At 39.3% G+C, this 23,389-nt stretch overlaps 1 protein-coding gene across 9 annotated transcripts in view; it reads right to left on the bottom strand.

Annotated features, from left to right (window-relative positions):
* The window catches only part of DMXL1 (Dmx like 1), a 171,307-nt gene that overhangs the window by 29,572 nt on the left and 118,346 nt on the right, over nucleotides 1-23,389 (bottom strand). For 6 of the 9 annotated variants that reach the window (XM_070076024.1, XM_070076025.1, XM_070076026.1 and 3 more), the window contains 6 exons: nucleotides 21,565-21,701; nucleotides 18,649-18,734; nucleotides 13,992-14,193; nucleotides 12,408-12,525; nucleotides 9,266-9,328; nucleotides 1,526-1,612 (listed from right to left, as the gene is read on the bottom strand). In XM_070076024.1, the coding sequence (XP_069932125.1) occupies nucleotides 1,526-1,612; nucleotides 9,266-9,328; nucleotides 12,408-12,525; nucleotides 13,992-14,193; nucleotides 18,649-18,734; nucleotides 21,565-21,701 (693 nt within the window). The remainder of the gene's footprint in view (nucleotides 1-1,525; nucleotides 1,613-9,265; nucleotides 9,329-12,407; nucleotides 12,526-13,991; nucleotides 14,194-18,648; nucleotides 18,735-21,564; nucleotides 21,702-23,389) is intronic. The other 3 variants (XM_070076027.1, XM_070076028.1, XM_070076031.1) reach the window with 1 other exon arrangement.

Raw genomic sequence — 23,389 nt, 5'->3', positions numbered from 1 at the left:
ATCAAGAGTAAAGCTACAAATCAAATTCAGACATTGCAATGTGGGATGTGGGTGTCTTCACCACCAGGCCCAACATCTGCCCTTCATGAACTTTGTAAAGTCCCCTCATACATATACACACGAGTATATTTCCTTTAAGTATCCTTTAGGAACGCACACACACACACAATAGATACAGTACTTCTAAATTAACTGAAGAAAAAGGAAACCAAAGAGTAATTAGAAGCCACTAGAAACTATGTAGTAAGGGAAGGAGGGGAGATGGTTGAAGAGATGGACAAATTTTAACCTTAAACTATTCTACCTAAGACCATCTCTTCTGTGAGGAGTTCACAAATTTTAACCTTTAACTATTCTACCTAAAACATCTCTAAAGAGGATGTTAAGAAGGTGGCCAGAGAATACATAGGAAAAACCAGTTGGGCAGCAACTGGAGGTGAAGGTCTGAGTTACATCTGAGCTTAAATTTTATCAAATATTAAGAACCACAGTCAAGGCCGGCGCCGTGGTTCACTTGGCTAATCCTCTGCTTGTGGCACTGGCACCCCGGGTTCTAGTCCCGGTTGGGGCGCCGGGTACTAATCCCAGTTGCTCCTCTTCCAGTCCAGCTCTCAGCTGTGGCCCGGGAAGGCAGTGGAGGATGGCCCAAGTGCTTGGGCCCTGTACCCGCATGGGAGACTGGGAGGAAGCACCCGGCTCCCAGCTTCGGATTGGTGCAGCACCGGCCGTAGCGGCCATTAAGGGAGTGAACCAATGGAAGGAAGACCTTTCTCTCTGTCTTTCACTGTCTACAACTCTACCTGTCAAAAAAAAAAAGAAAAAGAAAAAGAACCATATCCAACATACTCATATGAGGAACATAGAAAATTTCTCCTTTGGGTTGATTGTTATACTATGTTGTTTAAATTTTAGAGCTGATGCATATATAAACACTTGATTTTTCTTTGTGTATTAATAAAACATTATTTCACAAGCTATATATCCAAAATCACATAATAAAATTACATTATTAAATAATATAGTAATTTATAAAAATATCATAAAATAAAATTTATTCAGATTGCAATAAAAAAAGTGGTGAGCAGGACTAGAAAAGAGAAATACTGATATTGAATAGACTGATAGAGGGCCGGCACTGTGGCGCAGCGGGTTAACACCCTGGCCTGAAGCGCCAGCAACCCATATGGGCGCTGGTTTGAATCACGGCTGCTCCACTTCCGATCCAGCTCTCTGCTGAGGCCTGGGAAAACAGTAGAAGATGGTCCAAGTCCTTGGGCCCTTGCACCTGCGTGGGAGACCTGGAGGAAGCTCCTGGCTCCTGGCTTCAGATCGGTGCAGCTCTGGCCGTTGCAGCCATCTAGGAAGTGAATCAGTGGATGGAAGACCTCTCTCTCTCTCTCTGTGTAACTCTTTCAAATAAATAAATAAAAATCTAAAAAAAAAAAAACTAAACTGACAAAACAGCAGGCATTGTCCAACTGATAATATCTACTAATCAAAGAAAAGGAACTGTACATGTACTTACTTTATTAACAGCAAATGCAGTAATGATATCAGATTCCTTATGAATAATTCTTGCTTTACCTCCAGGATACCCCAAATCTGCTTCTATCTAAATGGAAGGAAATAAAAAAGTAGACTGATTTCAATAACAGACCAAGTAATATATGCATATTTATCATTTAGTGCTTCCATAAATTATTTTTAAAAACATTATAGATATTTTGATTCCAAAGGTACTGTTGTATATACTAATTATTCCTAAAACAAATTTGACAACAGGAATTAAAATTTTTAAAACTTTTTCATGTATAAAAAGTTAACTGATACAGTACACAATTTCATTCATTGGTTACCGTCCCAAGCTATAATGAATTAACTTTCGAAAAGATCAAGGTTATTAAAGGTTTTTTTTTTTTTTACCAAAATTCTTAGTATTATGATTCCTTAATGATATTTTCTAAATATTAAAAGGTCAGATGGTAAATATATTTCACAGACTACAAAGGCTACCAACTGATTGACTATTTTCAAATAACTCTATAAAAAGACCAATCTTAGCTGCCAGGTTATACAGAAATAAGTGTAACTGGAGAGCTGGCGGTAGATTATTGAGTCTTGATCTAAAATAACTTAATGAATAGAAAACTAAAAACCTAAAGGCACAGTAACTTGCCCAAGTCAGTAGAGATTTCAGTAGCTGAATAAGCTGTAATTCAATGTACTTTAGAAGAGGGACACTGATTTGAGCTTCTGTGCACCCCAGAGGGGATGTACACAACCGTTTTGAACTCAGAAGAGAATATTATGAAAAGTCAACATTTACTGAAACAGTAAGAGGTTGAAAAGGACAGCAATTATTGAGTTGGAAATATTCCTTAATATATAGTGTTACTGTTCTAAACTTCAAATTAATTAAAATATTTTATAACTCACCATGAAATATAGAAATAAGCATAAACAAATTTATTTCCTGTAAAATTTAGATAAAAATATCACCAATGTTTGCTGCTGATCACAGAAATAGCCAGGCTTGGCAGAATTTATTTAAATGGCAACTAACACACAGTTGAACTGCAGAGTTGAAAGAGATTTGTAACATAATGATAATTTAAAAAAAAATCCATTCTTACACAAACAAAATCACTCAGTGTAAACACATTAAACATGTTATAAAATAAAACACAATTTGCTTATAAATACATAAGAATTTCAGTATTTGTTGATGATTCTGGATGACCTGAGGGCCCATCTGTCTTCTAAGAAGAGTCTTAGCTCTGATACTTGATCAACAGCCCACCATGCAGTAAGAAAGTACAAGTAAACTTTCATAATTCTATGATAAAATCCCAACATATCCACCTTGTGGGGAGCAACTCGGACTAGACTAAGTTACTGGAATTAAGACTTATTCTATGCATCTGCTCTCCCACAATATGGCGTTGAGAAGGGAGAAACAGCTTCTACACAGCTGCCTCCAGTTCAACCAATAAACTGTAGGACCTACTCCTGATTGGAGGAGAGCAGCGTACTCGGCGTGTGGGTAGCAGAGTTGGGATTGGTGGAAGAGGACTATACAGGAGGAGAGAGACAACATGCACCAGGAACATCTAAGAGGGAACATCTAAGAGGAACACCTGTGCAGCCCCCAAGAGAGCCGGCCGGCGGTGTGCCGCTCCCCCGCGGAAGTGGGGAAAGTGGCTAGTGGGAACCGCCCTTCCACGGAGGTGGAAGGGTCGGTAGCCAACCCGGGAAGAACCAGCAGCAAACCCGGGGAGGGCCGAGCAGACAAAAGAACAGCGCAGGGTCCTGTGTCGTTCCTCCACGAAGACGGGGAGCGACACACCTATCTGACAGGTGCCTAAAGTAACACTAATTGTCCAGCACTAGGTTTTGGAGAAACTTGACACAAAGAAAGAAAATATCCGCAAGTCAAAAACAGAAGAGTCCACTATTTGCAGGTTAACAGCTGGCTGGAGGTGGGGACAGGCCTGCTGCACCTGGGAAGTCTGAATTCTGGGCTGAGGGGATGAAAAAATTCTGGAGACATGTGGTGGTGCTGGTTGTGTAACAATATCACCCTACTTAATGCTAGTGAAATGTACATTTAAAATCGTTAAAATGACAAATCTGACATGTTTTTAAAATTTTTTCACAATTATAAAGAAGAGATTATGCAGATACTCATCTTAAAAGGGCTTGGGTTTCATACAAGAAGAAGAGAGATTGTAGCTCTAACAGGTAACTCCAAGATTTTACCACTATTTCCATTAAAGAAGCAGCGGGTTTAAAATGATCAATTCTGACTTCACATGCTAAGTAAGAAGGTTCCAATGATAGAATGAGTCCAAGGTCACACAGACCTATGGAGAAGCTAAACTGAGACCCTAGGTCTTATTAGTAATTTTCAGTTAACAGTAATTTCTACAACATAAACATGTGTAACTGGAGTACTTCAATACAACTCTAGTGACACAATAAAACAAACATGAAAAACATTAAAAAAAAACTAAGGATTATCAAAGGCACACCTGGAAGGGAATGGGAAGCAAACATATAATAATATCAATACTCAAAATATTGAATATTATGTATAACCAATAACTCTGATAACAGAAATGAATAAACAAATTTCCTGAAATATATGATCTAGCAAAGCTCACTTCAAAATAAATAAATAATCTGAATTGCTCTATATCTGTTAAACAAATAGAACTCTGATTAAAAACAAAAAGCAAACAAACTCTGGGCCAGCCCTGTGGCACAGTGGGTAAAGCTTTCGCCTGCAGTGCCAGCATCCCATACAGGTGCCGGTTAGCGTCCTGGCTGCTCCACTTCCGATCCAGCTCTGCCATGGCCTGGGAAAGCAGCAGAGGATGGCCCAAGCCCTCCCTACACCCGCATGGGAGACCTGGAAAAAGCTCCTGGCTCCTGACTTTGGATCGGTGCAGCTCTGGCCATTGCGGCCAATTGGGCACTGAACCAGCAAATGGAAGACCTCTCTCTCTCTCTGTAACTCTGACTTTAAATAAATAAGTCTTTTTTTTTTTTTTTTTTTGACAGGCAGAGTGGACAGTGAGAGAGAGAGAGACAGAGAGAAAGGTCTTCCTTTGCCGTTGGTTCACCCTCCAATGGCCGCCGCGGCCAGCGCGCTGTGGCCGGCGCACCACGCTGATCCGATGGCAGGAGCCAGGTACTTATCCTGGTCTCCCATGGGGTGCAGGGCCCAAGCACTTGGGCCATCCTCCACTGCACTCCCTGGCCACAGCAGAGAGCTGGCCTGGAAGAGGGGCAACCGGGACAGAATCCGGTGCCCCGACCAGGACTAGAACCTGGTGTGCCGGCGCCGCAAGGCGGAGGATTAGCCTAGTGAGCCACGGCGCCGGCCCAAAATAAATAAGTCTTTAAAAAAAAAAAAAGCTCCATGATAATACCAAACACAGAAGAAATAATATTAACTCTTCCCGAATTTAAAGAGCAGAGAATTCTTGCCAACCTACGTTGAGAGGCCATCATTAATCTAACACAAAGGCAAAACGAAAACTATAAACTAATATTCCCTACAAAGCTAAATGAAAAAATTATTAAAATTTTAACAAATTAATCTAATAAAATGTAAAATGGACAATAAATCACCATCACTTGGGAAAATTTTCCTAGGAATGTAAGTCTGACTTGACATAAAAAAAAAAAAAAAATCTGGGGGCTGGCACTGTGGCACAGCAGGTTAATGTCCTGGCCTGAAGCGCCGGCATCCCATATGGGCGCCGGTTCTAGTCCCGGCTGCTCCTCTTCTGATCCAGCTCTTTGCTGTGGCCTGAGAAAGCAGTAGAAGATGGCCCAAGTCCTTAGGCCCCTGCACCCACGTGGGAGACCTGGAGGAAGCTCCTTGCTCCTGGCTTCGGATCTGCACAGCTCTAGTCGCTGCGGCCAATTGGGGAGTGAACCAGTGGATGGAAGACCTCTCTCTCTCTGCCTCTCTTCTCTCTGTGTAACTCTGACTTTCAAATAAGTAAATAAATCTTTTCTAAAAAAATCCACCAACCTACATTACTATATTAAAAGACTACAAAAACCATACAATGATCTCAATCCTAGCCACACACACACAAAAAAAGCAGCAAATTTACCACCAATTCTTGACTGAAAACTCTGAACAAGCTAAGAATACAAAGAAATTTTTTACTCAAGATTATAAAGGGCATCTACAACAAACATAAAAGTCACCAGTACTTAGTAATCAAAGACTGAATACGATTTCTCCAAAGATAAGAAATGATAAAATATCTGCTCTTATCAATTCAACTCAACAATGGACTGGAATTTCCTTTCAATGTGATAAGGCAAAAACAAAAAATAAATTCAAAAGGAAATATTTGAAGAACTTACATTACCTGACTTTAAGATATATGATAAAGCCACAGTAGTCTAGGCAGTAGGCTATTAACATAGAGACAAACAGATCAATGGACCAAGAGAGAGAATCCAGAAATAGACCTACAAATCTGTTAACAGATTTTTGTAAAAGCGGAAAAGGCAATTATGTAGTGGAAAAAAGGATAATAGTCTCAACAAATAGTGCTGGAACACAATTGATATAAAAAATATAAAAAAATGTTAAAAAAAGGAATTGAGATTCATATACTTCACACTATTTTAAAAATTGAAAATGTATTACAGACATAAATGTAACATCAAAAAACATCTGCAACAAAACAGAAAGAAATCTTTGTTATTTTAGTTTAGGCAAAGACTTGAATTCAACAGCAAAAATAAAATCATACAGAGAACACACTGATGTATTAGGCCTATACAAATTCTGCACTTCAAATTACACTATAGAGACAACAAAAAGACAAGCCAGAAACAAAAAATAATTGCACACCACTCTCTGATAAAAGGGCCTTTATCCAGAGTATATAAATAACTATGAAGATTCAAGCAAGAAAAAAAGTAACCCAATAAAAATGAGAAAGACTTAAACACTTCACCCAAGAAGACACAAATGACAAACAAGCATGAGAGTTGCTCAGTACAAATTAAAACCACAAGTTAAAACCAGTACACCCCTCATAAAATAACTAAAATAAAAGAACTGACTACACCAAGTGTTAGCGAGAACGTGAAGTAACGGGCATTTCAGAGACTGCGAGTCGAACAGTACAACCACGCAGTAAAGTACTGATCAATTACTTAAAAAGTTACAAACCTACCACTTGATCCAGGCATTCCACTCCTGGGCATTCACAAAAACAGGAATGAAAGCATATGTCCGTACTGGGAGACATGTATGGGAATGTAAGTACTAGGATCACCATCTGCTCCCTCCCAGGAGCGTCAGCGAGAGACTGGATCGGAAGTGCAGAGCAGTGGAACTCAGATCAGGCACCGTGCTATGGGATGTGGGCATCCTAAATGATAGCTTAGCCCAATGTGCCACAATGCCTGTCCAAGTTGTTGATGTTGTTGTTTTAAATGTACCACAGAGCTTGGAAAACGCTGGCCAGAATGATGATGATGTTAACCAAACACTTTGATGCAGCATGGAGATGAAGACAGAAACAGAACTTTATGGGCCTGGCATTGTGGCACAGCAGGTAAAGCCACTGTGTGTGATACCAGCTTCCCATATGGGTGCTGGTTTTTGTCCTGGCTGGTTCACTTACAATCCAGCTCCTTGCTACTGGCCTGAGAAAAGCAATGGAAGATGGCCCAAGTGTTTGGACTCCTGTCACCTGTAGGAAGGCCTGGATGAAGCTCCTGGCTTCTGGCTTTGGCCTGGCCCAGCCTGGGATACTGCTGCCATCTGGGGAGTGAATCACTGGATAGAAGATCTCTCTGTCTCTCCCTCTCTGAGACTCTTAAAAAATAAATAAGATTTTTTTAAAAAAATACGTTTATGATTAATATTTTATAAACAGTATCAAAAGAAAAATCCTGGGGTAAGAATTCCTGATAATGTGTACATTATAGTAATCATTACCAGGTAAGCAAAATCAAGAGATTAAAAGTTTAAATCATATCCTCTCAAAACTCTTAATGGTCATAAGAAAACTTTAAAGTGTAGACTACATATATTTATTCTGCCCAAGTTTTAGCTATAATATGTGCTCAGTATCAAATGTCATTTTTATTAACTATATGGAACTGTTTCTTGTATTTTATGAAAATATCCCTTCAGGAAAAAAAGATGAAAGGTGGGAATAAGCGGCCTTAAAAAACTGTTCCCTGAAAATTTTCCACTAAAAATCACTATGCTAGTGTCGCTCCCCGTCTTCGTGGGGGAACGACACCAAACCCTGCCTAGGCTTCATATCCGAGTCACGGCACCATTATGTCGCTCCCCGTCTTCGTGGAGGAACGACACAGGACCCTGCGCTGTTCTTTCTGTCTGCTCGGCCCTCCCCGGGTTTGCTGCTGGTTCTTCCCGGGTTGGCTACCATCCCTTCCCGGGTTGGCTGCTGGTCCTTCCCGGGTTGGCTACTATCCCTTCCACCTCCGTGGAAGGGCGGTTCCCCCTGCCACATTCCCCACTCCCGCGGGGAGCGGCACACCGCCGGCCGGCTCTCTCGGGGGCTGCACAGGTGTTCCCTCAGATGTTCCCCTTAGATGTTCCTGGTGCATGCCGTCTCTCTCCTCCTTTATAGTCCTCCTCCGCCAATCCTAACTCGGTTGCCCACACGCCAAGTACGCTGCTCTCCAATCAGGAGCAAGTCCTACAGTTTATTGGCTGAACTGGAGGCAGCTGTGTAGAAGCTGTTTTCTTCTCTCCCAGCGCCATATTGTGGGAGAGCAGATGCATAGAATAAGTCTTAATTCCAGTAACTCAGTCCAGTCCGGGTTGCTCCCCACATGCTAGGACTTTTTTTTTTTTTTTAATTTGACAGAATTAGTGAGAAAGAGAGAGACAAAGAGAAAGGTCTTCCTTCCGTTGGTTCATCCCCCAAATGGCTGCTATGGCCGGAGCGATGCCAATCCGAAGCCAGGAGCCAGGTGCCTCTTCCTGGTCTCCCATGCTGGTGCAAGGCCCAAGCACTTGGGCCATCCTCCACTGCCTTCCCGGGCCACAGCAGAGAACTGGACTGGAAGAGGAGCAACTGGGACTAGAACCTGATGCCCATACGGTATGCCAGCACCGCAGGCTGAGGATTAACCAAGTGAGCCACAGTGCTGGCCCCAGGATTATCTTAAAGTCAGTGAATCATACAGAAAATGAAAAACGTGAGTTAACTACCACACGAATAAGTTTACATGTGCAATCCCAGAGCATCCTGAAGGTATTTCATGGTGGTACAGATTCTCATGCTTTGTGCTTTGTTTCTTGAGTACTGTGTGTACTTACTGCACAAACAGATTCCTATCCATACAGTGAGTGCTATGTAATAGTATTTGCTGTACTTTTATGAATTAATGTCAAGACTATAACATCAAAAGTGTTAAGTGCAGAAATGGAACATGGTTATTGTACTTCTAAAATTGCTACTATTGTAATTACATTTATCAGCAACATTAGCTGTATTTACAAAGAAAAATCTGTAGCCAAAAACAGGTTACATTCAACTCCCTTTAAAATTGCATTCTCTTACTTAACAAAATAGCAACAACTTTTATGACTAAATTTTTAAGTTGTTAAAGGGACAATAATTTAAGGAACACTACATTAATTTCATTGGAAACAAAGTCTGGTCTACAATTAAAATGCATATGCTTTGTTCTTCCTACTAAAGAATGCAATTTCTAATTTCAGTTGAATGTTATATTGTACCTTATTGATGTTTGGCTCCTCCATCATAGAATTTTTGATGATTTCACTGCTGTCCTCTAATGACTTCATCAAGAAAGAATAACCACATGACAAAGAGTAAAGGCGAGATATAACATGTAAAATACTAAGGATTTTTAAGTTAGGTTTTTAACCAAATTTCCCAGAAGAAAACAGTGGACTGAGTTTTTATTGTTAAGTTCATACACCTTAAAAGGACATGCAGAGGGTACATGGATAGGGAATGAGGGGAAAATCAATCCTTAGAATTCCATAATCTTCAGTTTAAGTTTTATTCTACTTCCTAATAAATTGTGACTCAATTTATTTTGAAATGTTGATGTTAAAGCAAGATTAAGCCTAAAGCATTCTGTAGTACAAAATTCAGAGCTACTGGTGCCATAGTGTTATCAACTGAAAAAATCAAACTGTGCTCTCACAACTAGTATGTCTTATCTCCATGGCATCTGACCCATCAGGAGAACATCTGGTTAGAAAATTTCAGTCTCTAACTTTATAAAACTGTTCCTCTGACTTAGCCAGAAGTAGGCAAGACAATTTCAACCTCCACCTTTCTAAAATTCTTCTACTTGTTTCGCCAGAACCAGTCAACAAACTGCTTGGGGGCATATATCCCTCGTGGAAGGAGATGTAAGTAAACGCTTGTTAAGGAGTTGATTGATTCAAGACCTTCAGTTCTTTTCAGAAAATAAAAACGAAAGAAGCACTGCGGATAAGATGGCAGTTGTCAAGTCCCAAATTTTTGGTTGGGAATGACCTAATTTGCCATCATCTACTTAATTTTGAAACAAGTACAAATAGGGAAGACGTTTCATTTTTAAAATCTATGTACTACTAAACCACTAAAGAAAAGAAAAGATCTTTTTTAGTGGATACGATTTGAAGGTCAGATGAAGGAATGGTAAAATTTCACTTTCAAACACATAAAGCAATAAACAAACAGCAGCAGTCTCAAAATACTCTCTCTCATCTCTCACCTGAAATATATGGCCAATCATATATTTATTTCTTAACTATCTGAAAAGTCACATGACTTAGACCAAGCACAATCATTGTATAAAATAAGAAATGGAACGGTAACTGTGCTAATACCAAAAATGTCCTGGACAAACTACCAGTAAAGATAAATAATTTTATACCAACTCTATTTAATTCCATCTAATCTATGTTTTACTTTTAACTCATTAAGCCCCAAGTTTTCAGTTCTGTGTATATTTCAATGACATACTATGTATTTCAAAGTTATTGTAAGTGGTACATTTATCACTCAATTTAATTCTTTATAATAAAGGACAATGAAACATCAAGGGTTAAGAGTATTACCATCAAAAATAAAACAGCTAAGCAGTAACAACAGATTTCTAATAATTACCATCAACAGTGATATAGTTTAGATAAATTAAATCTAGTAATCCAAAAGTTGCCAACAGGTAGTATAGTAATTTTGCAGATACAGAAATTAATTTTCAGGAAAAATACTTAGTTTACTAAAATTACAAAACTGTTAGTTCAAACACTATGTCCATGTTTTTGATTAATATAATTACAATAAAAATAATTTTAAAATTTTCTGAAAATCTTATGGGACTCCAAAGAAAATTAAAAATCAAATCACAGAGGAGTTTTTTTCATTTGGAGTGGTATTTATCATTTGCTTATGCATTCTGGTTTGGTTAAATTGCTCTATTCCCTCAACGATTCTATGCCTACAACAACTACACAAAGTCTGCATATTGATATTCTTAAATATTCCAGATAAAACAAACAAGAAACAGGCAAAGTAAACAAAATTTTTATGTAGAAGAAAGCAGGACATTTTAAAACTTGTAAAAAATATTTTAGTCAACTATATATTTGAAAAAAAAGTAGGAAACCTGACCAGTAAACATACTCTAATTAGTCCTACACTCTTCTCATTTCACATTCATTTTACATTTTATCTGGATCTGTTTTAATGGAAACTCATATATTAATATTTAAGACATATATTTCATTTTTTGTAATGATGTTTTGTAATGATGTATATTTCATTTTTTGTAACGATGTTTTGTAATGATGTAATAATGTTTGCCAAGATGTCAGTGTTATATCAAGTAACAGAGTTCAGAAAGTTTTGGACACAGGATTTTCAGTTTAACAATGTCCTACCAGTATTATGTTTCCTGGCTGGTCATAAAGTCAAACTGTAAATAACACCATATGCAGCTGCCTCTTTTAAATTGATGTTTAAATTGAGAAATAATGAGATATATGTGGAAGTTTCCTTTTATTCAAGTGGGTAGGCTTTCTTTTATTCAAGAAGGTTTCTGCTTAGTACCTATTTATTGTGAAGCCATCCTTTTTCCTTATTATTCCAACTGAATTATCTTTTACTTTTCCTCCCACTTCAAAAACCGTTTAAAATCTGCTTTCTGACTAGTTCAGTCTATTCAAGATATGGTCCACAGACCAGCTGCTAGTTTTAAACTCTTTGTTACTGGTATGGAGAGGTAAAGAACCACTGTATCACTTCTACGGTTTAATAGCAAAATTTTCCCCAAAAAGTAAACAAGATGTTAATTTAATTTACTTTCAGATGCAAATATCCCATTTCATCAAACTGTTATTATTAATAGTACTGAACAAAATGACCATATAACCATTATAACGATAATTTCATGGTATAATCAATCACTTACAGCTAACTATGAGTCTGTAAAATTTCATTTAAAAATAGTCTACAGAATACAAAGAAAATGCACCTATTTAAAATGTTTCAAGTATACAAACTAGTCTGAATTGAACTTCTAAGATTACCTATAACCTGCTAACTGTTACATGAAAATCACAGGAGATTTCTTTGTTTTCAACTAGGGATCATGACAAAGCACAGGATATAAGATAAAGATTCTTAATATCTTTTCAAGAAAAACAAAATTTCAAATACTTCTACACTTGGATTCACTCTAAATTAAACTGATTTAAGAAAAGACTGCCATTCTCCTTTTGCATTATTTATCTAAGCATTAATTATATGTTTGTGACATAAGAATGAGTTTTCAAAAATTTGTGAAAAACATATTTAATAGTAATGTGATAAAAACTTTAACAATAAAATAGTAAGCAAGCTTTAACTTATACAGACCTCATTCAGACATCGTTTCTTTGTGAATATATTTCTGATAAAGGTTTCCTGAATTCCTTCCTGCTTCACCAAATACTGCCAAAGTCTCTTCACAGACAGTGCCAGGTGGTGTCTGGATCTAGAGAGACAGGAAATTTATACACTTCAGAGTTCTGAATAACTTAATCATGATTCTTTAACCCACATAATGCTTACTGCAGTAAGTTAACTAGCATCAGACCACACAATGTAGGTAAGCAGTTAACAAACTTTTTCTTCAAGAAAAAGATCAGGGGCTGGAGCTGTGGCACAGTGGGTTGACACCCTGGCCCGAAGCGCTGGCATCCCATATGGATGCTGGTTCTAGTCCCGGCTGCTCCTCTTCTGATCCAGCTCTCTACTATGGCCTGGGAAAGCAGTAGAAGATGCTAAGTCTTTGAGCCCCTGCACCCATGTGGGAGACCCAGAATTAGCTCCTGGCTCCTGGCTTTGGATCACCGCAGCTCTGGCCATTGCAGCCAATTGGGGAATGAACCATTGGATGGAAGACCTCTCTCTCCTCTCTCTGTGTAACTGACTACTGAATAAATAAAATCTTAAAAAAAAAAAAAAAAAAGATCATAAATATTTTAGGCCTTGTGGGTCTAAATATGCATGGCTTCCATCACAACCACTCAACTCATCTACTGTAGAGAAATCATAGGTATAGTCTGTGCATCCACTGTCTGACCTTTGAAACTTTTTGAATGTTGACAACACACATTGTTTCAGATTTTGGAGCACTCCAGATTGCAGATTTTCAATCAGTAAAGTCTGTGGACATGTTCTAGAATCAAAAAAATTCTGAAATCTAAAATCCTTCTGATCCGAAGCACTTCACATAAGAAAAGCTCCCTGTGTAATATGAAAGTGATGGATATGGCTGTGATCCAATAAAATTTCATTTACAAAAGCAGGAGGAGGGCCTGAACAGTTTGACTCCAAAGAGACAGTCATCTAAAACCCAAATTGTCCCCAGACACAAACCAGTCCAAACTCTTCGTTACCAAACAGCAATGAACAGAGTTTCTTTAAGAATGTAAATCATCCACACCACAAAGCCACTAAAGTGTATTGATTAAATCAGCTAACATTTTTGTAGCAAGGCACTGATTTCCCTTTTGAGTCAGACTTCCTTCCTCCTAGAGAGTCAACACTTCCTAACCAGCTTTTGTCAACAGCATTGCTATAGAGTAAGTGTCATAAACTATGCTCACAAACCAAATCTAGTATGACTCTCATTTTCAAAAATAAGGTTTACTGGATTGAATCAAGCCTATCCACTTATCTATTGTCTGTAGTTGTTTTCATGCTAGAATGCAGGGGCACAGTCACTGTGATAAAACATTCTGAAAAGTCTAAAATTTCACAACCTCTACCTTTGTGAGAAAAGTTTCCTAACCTCTATACTACCATGTGCATTACACAAAGACACAGATATGAGCCTAGAAGAAAAAAATTAATCACAGGCCTTAAACATTTTTCTAATTATTCTGTACAACACCCTGGTTTAGCTACTAAAACAAAACAAAAGAAACTAAAAACAATACCCATTGGAATACCTACTTGAAAGGAGTGTTTGTAGGTTCCAACAAAGCTTTGTGGCGAAGAATTGCAGGACCTGCAGATAAACCCTCTTCAGAGGTATGACTTGCAATATAGTTTTGAGGTGGCCCACCATAGATTTCAAGGCGTCGGAAAAGAACTTGTTCCCAACACTGAAGAGTTTTTAGAACCGCGTGACAAAGAGGTGAACTAACTGGAAGTTCTAAAAGAAACAAAATAGAATTGATTCACATTCATCTTCTGAAGCAAAATTCTACATGCAACTTCAAGATCGCCAAAGATAATGGGGCCAGTATTGTGGTGCAGGGTTAAGCAGCCACCTGTGACACCAGCATCCCATACGGGCACTGGTTTGAGTCCCATAAGTTTTGATATGTTGTAATGTTGTCCCCATCTATTTCCAGAAAGATTCTGATTTCTCTTTTGATTTCTTCTGTGACCCACTGTTCATTCAGGAGCATGTTGTTCGGTCTCCATGTGCTTGCATATGTTCTAGAGATTCCTTCTTTGTCTCTTTTACCAGCTTTTGTGTTATAGTCTATTTTGTTTGATACTAGGATGACTACACCAGCTTTTTTTTTAAGTTTCTATAGCATAGAATATCTTTTTCCATCCTTTTACTTTCAGTTTGCATGCAATGCTGTTGATGAGATGTGTTTCTTATAGGCAACAAAAAGATGGGTTCTGTTTTTTAATCCTTTCAGCCAGCCGGTTTATCTTTTAACTGGGAGTTGATGCCATTTACATTCAAGGTGACTACTGATAAGTACCCACTTGACCCTGCCATTTTTCCATAAACATTCCTATTGCTTACCTTGTATTTTCTTTGTACATTTACTGGGAGATTTTCTGCTTTCACCTTTTTCATAGTGATGACCATGTTTCTGTGTGTAGCATATCCTTTAGCATCTTTTATCAGGATGGATGAGTGGTGACAAATTCTTTGAATTTCTATTTGTTATGCAAGATCTTTATTTCACCTTCATTCATAAATGAGAGCTCTGCAGGGTATAGTATTCTGGGTTGAGTTTTTTTCTCTTAAGACTTGGAATATATCTTGCCATTCTCTCCTAGCCTGTAGAGTTTCTGATGAGAAGTCTGCTGTGATTAATTGGAGATTCTCTGAAAGTAATCTGGTGTTTCTCTCATGTACATTTTAGAATCTTTTCTTTATGTGTTACTGTGGAGAGTTTGACTACAATGTGTCATGGTGAAGATCTTTTCTAGTCGTGCCTATTAGGAGCTCTATGTGCTTCCTGTACTTGGAGGTCCTTTCTCTAAACTAGGGAAGTTTTCTGTGATTATTTCACTACAAAGGCCTTCTAATCAATTTTCTCTTCCCATACCTTCAGGAATGCCTAAGAACTGTATATTGGGTTGTTTGATAGATTTCCATAAATCTCCAATGTGGGGAGCAACTCGGACTAGACTGTTACTGGAATTAAGACTTATTCTATACATCTGCTCTCCCACAATATGGCGCTGGGAGAGGAGGAAACAGCTTCTACACAGCTGCCTCCAGTTCAGCCAATAAGCATAAGCAGCAGGACCTGCTCCTGATTGGAGGAGAGCAGCGTACTCGGCGTGTGGGTAGCAGAGTTGGGATTGGTGGAAGAGGACTATAAAGGAGGAGAGAGACAACATGCACCAGGAACATCTATCTGAAGGAACACCTGTGCAGCCCCCGAGAGAGCCGGCCAGCGGTGTGCCGCTCCCCCGCGGAAGTGGGGAAAGTGGCAGGGGGAACCGCCCTTCCACGGAGGTGGAAGGGACGGTAGCCAACCCGGGAAGAACCAGCAGCTAACCCGGGAAGGGCCGAGCAGACGAAAGAACAGCGCAGGGTCTTGTGTCGTTCCTCCACGAAGAGGGGGAGCGACACTCCAACACTTTTTTTTAGTTTCCTAATTTCTTCTTACTTTTTTGAGGTCTAACTGTAAAATTTCCAGAGACTTGTCCTCTTAGATATTCTTTCTTCTCCCTCATCAAGTCTATTGTTAAGGCTTTCCACCACATTTTTTTTTTTTTTAAGATTTATTTATTTATTTGAAAGAGTTACAGAGAGAGAGAAGGAGAGGCAGAGAGAAAGTTCTTCCATCTACTGATTCACTTCCCAATTGGCTGCAACAGCCAGAGCTGTGCTGATCTGAAGCCAGGAGCTTCTTCTGGGTCTCCCACATGGGTGCAGGGGCCCAAGGAATTGGGCCATCTTCTACTGCGTACCCAGACCATGGGAGGGAGCTGGATCAGAAGTGGAGCAGCTGGGACTCGAACCAGCACCCATATGGGATGCTGGCACTGCAGGCAGAGGCTTTACCTGCTATGCTACAGTGCCAGCCCCTCCACCACATTTTTATTTGATGTATGAATTTTTCATCTCGAATATTTCATTTTGATTTCTCTTTAAAATCTCAATTTCATGAGATAAATTTTCATTCATGTCATGTATAGATTTCTTTAATTCGTGGATCTGCTTCTGACTGCTTTTGATTAACCCTACCATTAATTTTTTGAATTCTGTTTCTGGCATTTCTTCAATCTCATCTTCACATTCTAGTACTGAAACGTTGTTATGTTCCTTTGGGGGTATCAGGTTGTCTTCCTTACTCTTACTTCTTGAATTGCTGCATTTATTTTTAGGCATTTGTGGAGATACATTGTGTATTGTTTTGTTTTTCCTTTGTGATGGCTTTTATCTTTGGACTATGCCTCTGTGGCTTAGTGGAGGGTCTGCTCTTTTAGTGACTATCCAGAGGCATGTGCTGGCTGTGACCAGGGAGTTCTGTTCAATGCTCTAGTTAGAGGGGAGTGTCCAAGGTGACACCCACACTAGGCTTGGCATGTTAAAGCTCTCTCTCTCTTTTTTTAATCAGAGGGGAGGCTTGTTCTGTTCTGTTGGCATAGTCTCATGCTCACCTCCTCTCCTCAGAGGAGACCAATGCTTGGGCGCTAGCCCCAGTTCCTACAATATTCATCCATGCTGCCACAAAAATCATTCTAAGGATCCGTGTAGTGCTCAGTGTGAGAATGGATCCTGCAGCAATAACCCTCACCAGGAAATCAGGGATCCTCGAGTACGTGGATCTGTCCACAGTTAATGCCCACAGATCCAGTCATACCCTGCGTCCTCCCATGCAGCCACAGTGTTTTCACAGTCCCAGCATGCAAGGCTCCTACAGTCACGAGCACCCAGTCCCCTCCCTCTCCCCCCCGCCCATGAATTCTCCCAGCCAGATTCAGTTGTCTCCTTTCTGCTGGTTGCTGGACACACAAAGACAAGCTGACACAGCTATTACATATGCCCAAACTGGAGCCCCACCCACTGAGTTAGTTACAGGATTCTGGTGCCAGGTGGCTGGGGAGACAAATGTACCCCCTTCTTTTCCTCTAGGTTGGCAGGTACACTGTCCCCCGAGTGGTTCTAATCCAGACTCACACCAGGCTTTTCCAGCAGCTTTATAGCCACTGGCTTGTACTGCTGCAGTCTGGTCTCACCTCAGTCTCCAAACCTGGTGCTGGGCCATCAGCTGCTTGGGTCCTGAGTTCTGGACATTCACACCCTCCATGTAGATCTACAGTGTCCCTCTAATATGCCTGGAGTTTCCTCTCCAGTTTTTACCCTAACTTTTTCCCGAGACTTCATTCTCTCCACTTTTTATTTAAACTATCTCACCCTAGACTAGAGCAGTAAACTCCCTTCCTATTCCGCCATCTTGGAATCCTCCTGCATAGTTTTTTTATAATATACCTTTTCACTTAACTTTTTGAAGAACTGAAGAATCATAATATTAACCCATACCTTGGCAGGGGAGATGTGGAAAGACAGGTACACATGGAAATATGAAAATAGGATGAATTTAAAAAGATGGCACAACATTGTATATTTTAACATTATACCTCTGACCTTAATGTCCCATAAAAAATATAAATGAAGATTATGAAAATATGTATGGGAGGAAAACTGATTTGTTTAATGAAAATACACAAAGTACATAAAGCTGAATATTTGCCATAAAACTCAGCACTTCCCAATTCTACCCTATTGTGCTCCTGAGTCCTGATCCCACTTTAAATTTTTAGCTATTTCTGCAATTTACTTTCCTATATCTACATAACATGCTTATACTGATAGTTCTTGACTTTTTATTTTTAGAAACAATGTATTAATTTACTACTACAAAATACGCATATGAGCTATTCTCTCCATTATTCCAAAAGAGTGATGTAAAACTATGGTTAAACTGGTATTTTAGTGCTTACCTTCACATATGTTAGAAAATACAGTTCAGAGCTCAGCCATCTGATACATTACCATGCTCTTACCTGTCCTGTACAATCTTTTCCTCCTGTGGAGTTAATAACTGCCTTTTTTGTATTTGATTACTTTTCTATTTCACTACTAGTATGAAATATCATCACAACACTGGGCTGGAACTACAGAATCGCAATATAGCCCATCACATCAGGTTCAGTGCCTGATTTCTTAGACACTGGCCTCTTTGAGCAACTAAACTATGAGAAACATTTTTATAAGTGGTTGGTTTATTAAAAGAAACCTAACTTCTACAACAGGAAGTCATGAAACTTTCTCCTCCACTTAAAAAAATACAAAATAGGAACTGAAAAATAATAGCATTGTTTCCATTGAGACATTCATTACCTGCAAGATCATGGCCTGCAAAGGGATAAAAAGTCTTCAGATTGTTCAGCACCAATTGTACCATGGCCAATCGCATCAGTGACCAGCTGAAAAAAAAAAAGCAACAAAAGATTTGTTAAGTACTTACATAAGGATTTTTAAAAAGTACTCTACCCTTCAGCCCAACAATTCTACTACCAGGAATTTACCCTGAAGATATAACTCAACACACACACACAAGTTAACATATACACGCATTTTCTCTTGCTCATGTCAGCATTGTTTATGACAGAAGAGAACAATAATCAACCTCTTAGGAGAGTATGGCTAAATAAATAATTTAGAACTATGGAATATTAGGGTAATCACCAAAAAGAAGGATCTCTAAGTGTTAATATGAGTAAATCCCAGTATATATTAACTACAACCAATTTGCAGCACTTTATACAGGGTATTTGGGTATAATAGGAAAAAAATGAAGATTGTATGTACACTTGCATATTTTACAAAAAGACAAACTAAAAGGTAATAAAAACGATTGGCTGGGGGCCAGCGCTATGGTGCAGCGGGTTAACGGCCTGGTCTGAAGCGCAGGCATCCCATAGGGGCGCCGGTTCGAGTCCCGGCTGCTACACTTCCCATCCAGCTCTCTGCTATGGCCAGGGATAGCAGTGGAAGATGGCCCAAGTCCTTGGGCCCCTGCACCCATTTGGGAGACCCGGAGGCAGCTCCTAGCTCCTGGCTTCGGATTGGCACAGCTCCGGCTGTTGCAGTCAACTGGGGAGTGAACCATCGCATAGAAGATCTCTCTCTCTCTCTCTCTGCCTCTCCTCTCTCTGTGTAACTCTTTCAAATAAATAAATACATCTTTAACAACAACAACAAAAAAAGATTGGCTGTAGAAAATGTAGAGCAGAAAATGAAAAGAAGAGATTAGAAGGGAAACAAGCTTCTGATTAGGTATTTTTATAAAATCTGATACTTTTTTAAAAAGGTATTTCAGCTTCTCTTCATTTCTGGTATAATGTATTCTTTCTTAAGGTATGCAATTTTTAATTGTAGTAAAATACAATGTAAAATTTACCATCACAACCATGTTTAAATATACAGTTCAATGGCATAAAGGACACTCACAATGTTGTGCAAAGATTGCTATCATCTTCCTTCAACATATTTTTTTTTTTTTTTTGGACAGGCAGAGTGGACAGTGAGAGAGAGAGAGAGACAGAGAGAAAGTCTTCCTTTGCCGTTGGTTCACCCCCCAATGGCCGCTGCGGCTGGCACACTGCACTGATCCGAAGCCAGGAGCCAGGTGCTTCTCCTGGTCTCCCATGCGGGTGCAGGGCCCAAGCACTTGGGCCATCCTCCACTGCACTCCGTGGCCACAGCAGAGAGCTGGCCTGGAAGAGGGGAACCGGGACAGAATCCGGTACCCCGACCAGGACTAGAACCTGGTGTGCTGGCACCGCAGGCAGAGGGTTGGCCTATTGAGCTACGGCAGCGCCGGCAGAATATTTTCGTCTTGCAAAAATGAAACAATATATTCAACCAATCATAACTCCCCATTTCATCTATCCCCAAAACCTCGTAGGAACCACCATTCTACTTTCAGTCTCTATTCTACTGTTCTAGGCACCTCACATAAACAGAAAAACACACTATGCTATCTGCTTTTTGGTGACTGGCTTATTTCATTTGGTATACATGCTCAAGGTTCATCTGCGCATGTGCAAGAATAGTCTTCCTGTTTCAGTCTCAAGAATGCTCTATTACACAGACACAGAATTCTGGTTCTATGTCCACCTGTCTCCAGATACTCACACAGCTTTATGCCTTGGTTACTACGAGTAATACTGCTTTGAATGTGGATGTACAAATGTCTGCTCGAGTTCCTGCTTTGAATTCAATGGGATATATGTTCAGAAGTAGAACTGCTAGATCACACACAAAGTCTATCTTTAATGTTTTGAGAAACTGCCATATAGTTTTCCACAGCAACTGCACTATTTTATATTCCCAATAGCAGTGCACAGAGTTTCCAATTTTGTCCCATCCTTGTAAGCACTGCTGTTTTGTTTTAATGAAAATGTGATGGTGTCCAATCACCATGGTTTTTATTTGAATCTTCCTAACTACTAGAGCATCTTTTCATGTGCTTATTAGCCATTTGTATACCTTCTTTACAGAAATGTCTATTTAACTACCTAATCCATTTTAAAAACTCAGTCATCTGTTCTACCATTATTGAGTTACCTAGTTTAACTATTCAGTCTTGTAACTGTATTATATATATTAAAAACCTAAAATTATTTCAATAGGAAAAATCCCTATCATAGCAGTAAAAAACAATCTTAAAACAACTTTTCAATACAGAAATATTTTATTATCTCCAATACACTTATTTTTTCTTTTGGAAAATTTATTTCATCATTAATATCCCATGTCTTAATGCATACACCTTTCAGATAAGAACAACACATGAATAAACAAGATAATATGCTACCACTCACAAACATAAGGGTGATGCAGCAATGAAGCAGGATTAGGCATTTTGTACATTTATGATTTTTATAGTATTCAAAAGCATGCTACAGATGAACACATATCTGATAGTTCTACTAGTCTACTGAAAAGATACTAGATTTTCTAGCCTCAAATTGTGTGCTTTCTATATCATAGAGACCAAAAGGCAAGGTATAATCTCAGATCAAGTTTTGTGAGAAATGACTCCAATTAGAAATGGTTCACCAATGGATAACCAAAAGTTAATTGAATATTTATTTTAAGTAAAGGAATTTAACAATTTCAAAGAATTCAAAGTCACAAGGTGTTATATATAATTCATCAAGCTATTAATTTCTCATAGTATTTTCAAAAATATTATTCATGTAAGCCATGATGATTTTTTAAAAATATATAAAATAAAGTATACCATACCTATATGAATTTGAATTAGAATGCTCCTGGAGATGAAAATCTGAAGCTGAAATATCATCGTCATCATCATCATCACCACTTTCCATACTCTCCTCTGAGTCATATTCTGCTCTACTTTGGGAAGGGGGTAGAAAAGGCTAAAATAAAGAAGTTCAAAAAGTTAAGAAGCTGTTATTCACATACCTGATTTAATACATTTAGTCTAGAGATAACAATTCATCCCACTTATAGACACTTCATCAAAGAAGGTAACTATTATTTCCTGTTCTATGCCTTTGACATTAACATCACTTAGCACAAATCTGGTATTTATTCATTCAACAAAAAACTTATTAAGGGTCCATTATGCACCAAAAAGTATTATTAATGAAAGAATTCTTAACACAGATAGTGTCACTGCCCTCATAGAGCTTACATTTTAGTGGTAAGGACAGGCAGAATACAGACAATTAAATAAAAATTGTATTAAGTGCCATAAAGAAAAAAAAAAAGCTGGGGTCGGTGCTGTGGCATAGCAGGTAAAGCCGCCACCTGCCATGCCAGCATCCCATATGGGTGCCAGTTCGAGTTCTGGCTACTCCACTTCTGATCCAGCTCCCTACTAATGTGCCTGGGAAAGCAGCGTAAGATGATCCAAGTCCTTGGGCTCCTACATCCTTGTGAGAGACCAAGAATAAGCTCTTGGCTTCGCATCAGCCCAGCTCCAGGTGCTGTGGCCATTTGGGGAATGAACCGGCAGATGGAAGAATTCTCTCTCTCTCTCTCCCTGCCTGTGCATCTGGTTCTCTGTAACTCTGCCTTTCAAGAAAATATGTAAATATTAAAAAAATGTTGAGATGGAAATTTGTAGTACCGAGATAAGCTCCTCAGGGAAGGACTCTGAAAAGCAGCATCTAAGAAGCAAGCATTCAGACCAGTGGTTCAGACGCCACCGTCGGAGCACCTGGGTTTGATACCCAGCTCTGGGATCCAGCTTCGTGCTAATGAAGACCCTTGGAGGCAGCGATGATGGCTCAAGCAACTGAGTTTCTGCCACTCAAATAGGAAAGAAACCCGATGACACTCCTGGCTCCTGGCTTCAGCCCTAGCCCAGCCCTAGCCCAGCCCTAGATGTTGCAGGCACTGGGGGAGTCAACTCATAGACAGGAGCCAACTCTAATAATAAATTTCTTTTTTTTAAAACAAGCATTTAAGTGACAATACATAATGACAAAAGGAATAGTCATCTATATAGCAAGAGCAGGAAGAAAGCATTTTAGGCAATGGAAAGGGCATGTAGAAAGGCTTTAATATGGGAAACCACTTAGTATAAAAAATAGGGTTTGGCATGAGCTTGCACAGAAATATAGTAAGTGCAGGAGAAAGGCTGAAGAAAACAACAGATTAGAGTTCAGACAGGGTCTTAACAGGCCCTGGAAAATATAGTAGAATGTCACAAGTGAGTTTTTGATAGGCAACAAGTGTTGAGATTTGTACTTTCTGAACATCACAGTAACTACTCTCTTTCAAATTTTAAAAACTTTTTAAAAAAGACTATTTATTTATTTGAGAGTTAGAGTTGCAGATAGTGAGAGGAAGAGACAAGGAGAAAGGTCTTCCTTCCCTTGGTTCACTCCCCAAACGGCTGCAACGATCAGGACTGCACCAATCTGAAGCCAGGAGCCAGGAGCCAGGAGCTTTTTCCCAATCTCCCACGTAGGTGCAGGGGCCCAAGCACCTGGGCCATCTTCCACTGCTCTCCCAGGCCACAGCAGAGAGCTGGATCGGAAGAGGAGCAGTTCAGACTAGAACCGGCGTCCATATAGGATGCTGGCACCGCAAGCAG

Source organism: Oryctolagus cuniculus, chromosome 6 (assembly GCF_964237555.1).
Source record: "Oryctolagus cuniculus chromosome 6, mOryCun1.1, whole genome shotgun sequence".
NCBI lineage: Eukaryota > Metazoa > Chordata > Mammalia > Lagomorpha > Leporidae > Oryctolagus > Oryctolagus cuniculus.
The sequence above is the reverse complement of the archived record's forward strand: the minus strand, read 5'-3'. Positions and strand labels throughout refer to the sequence as shown.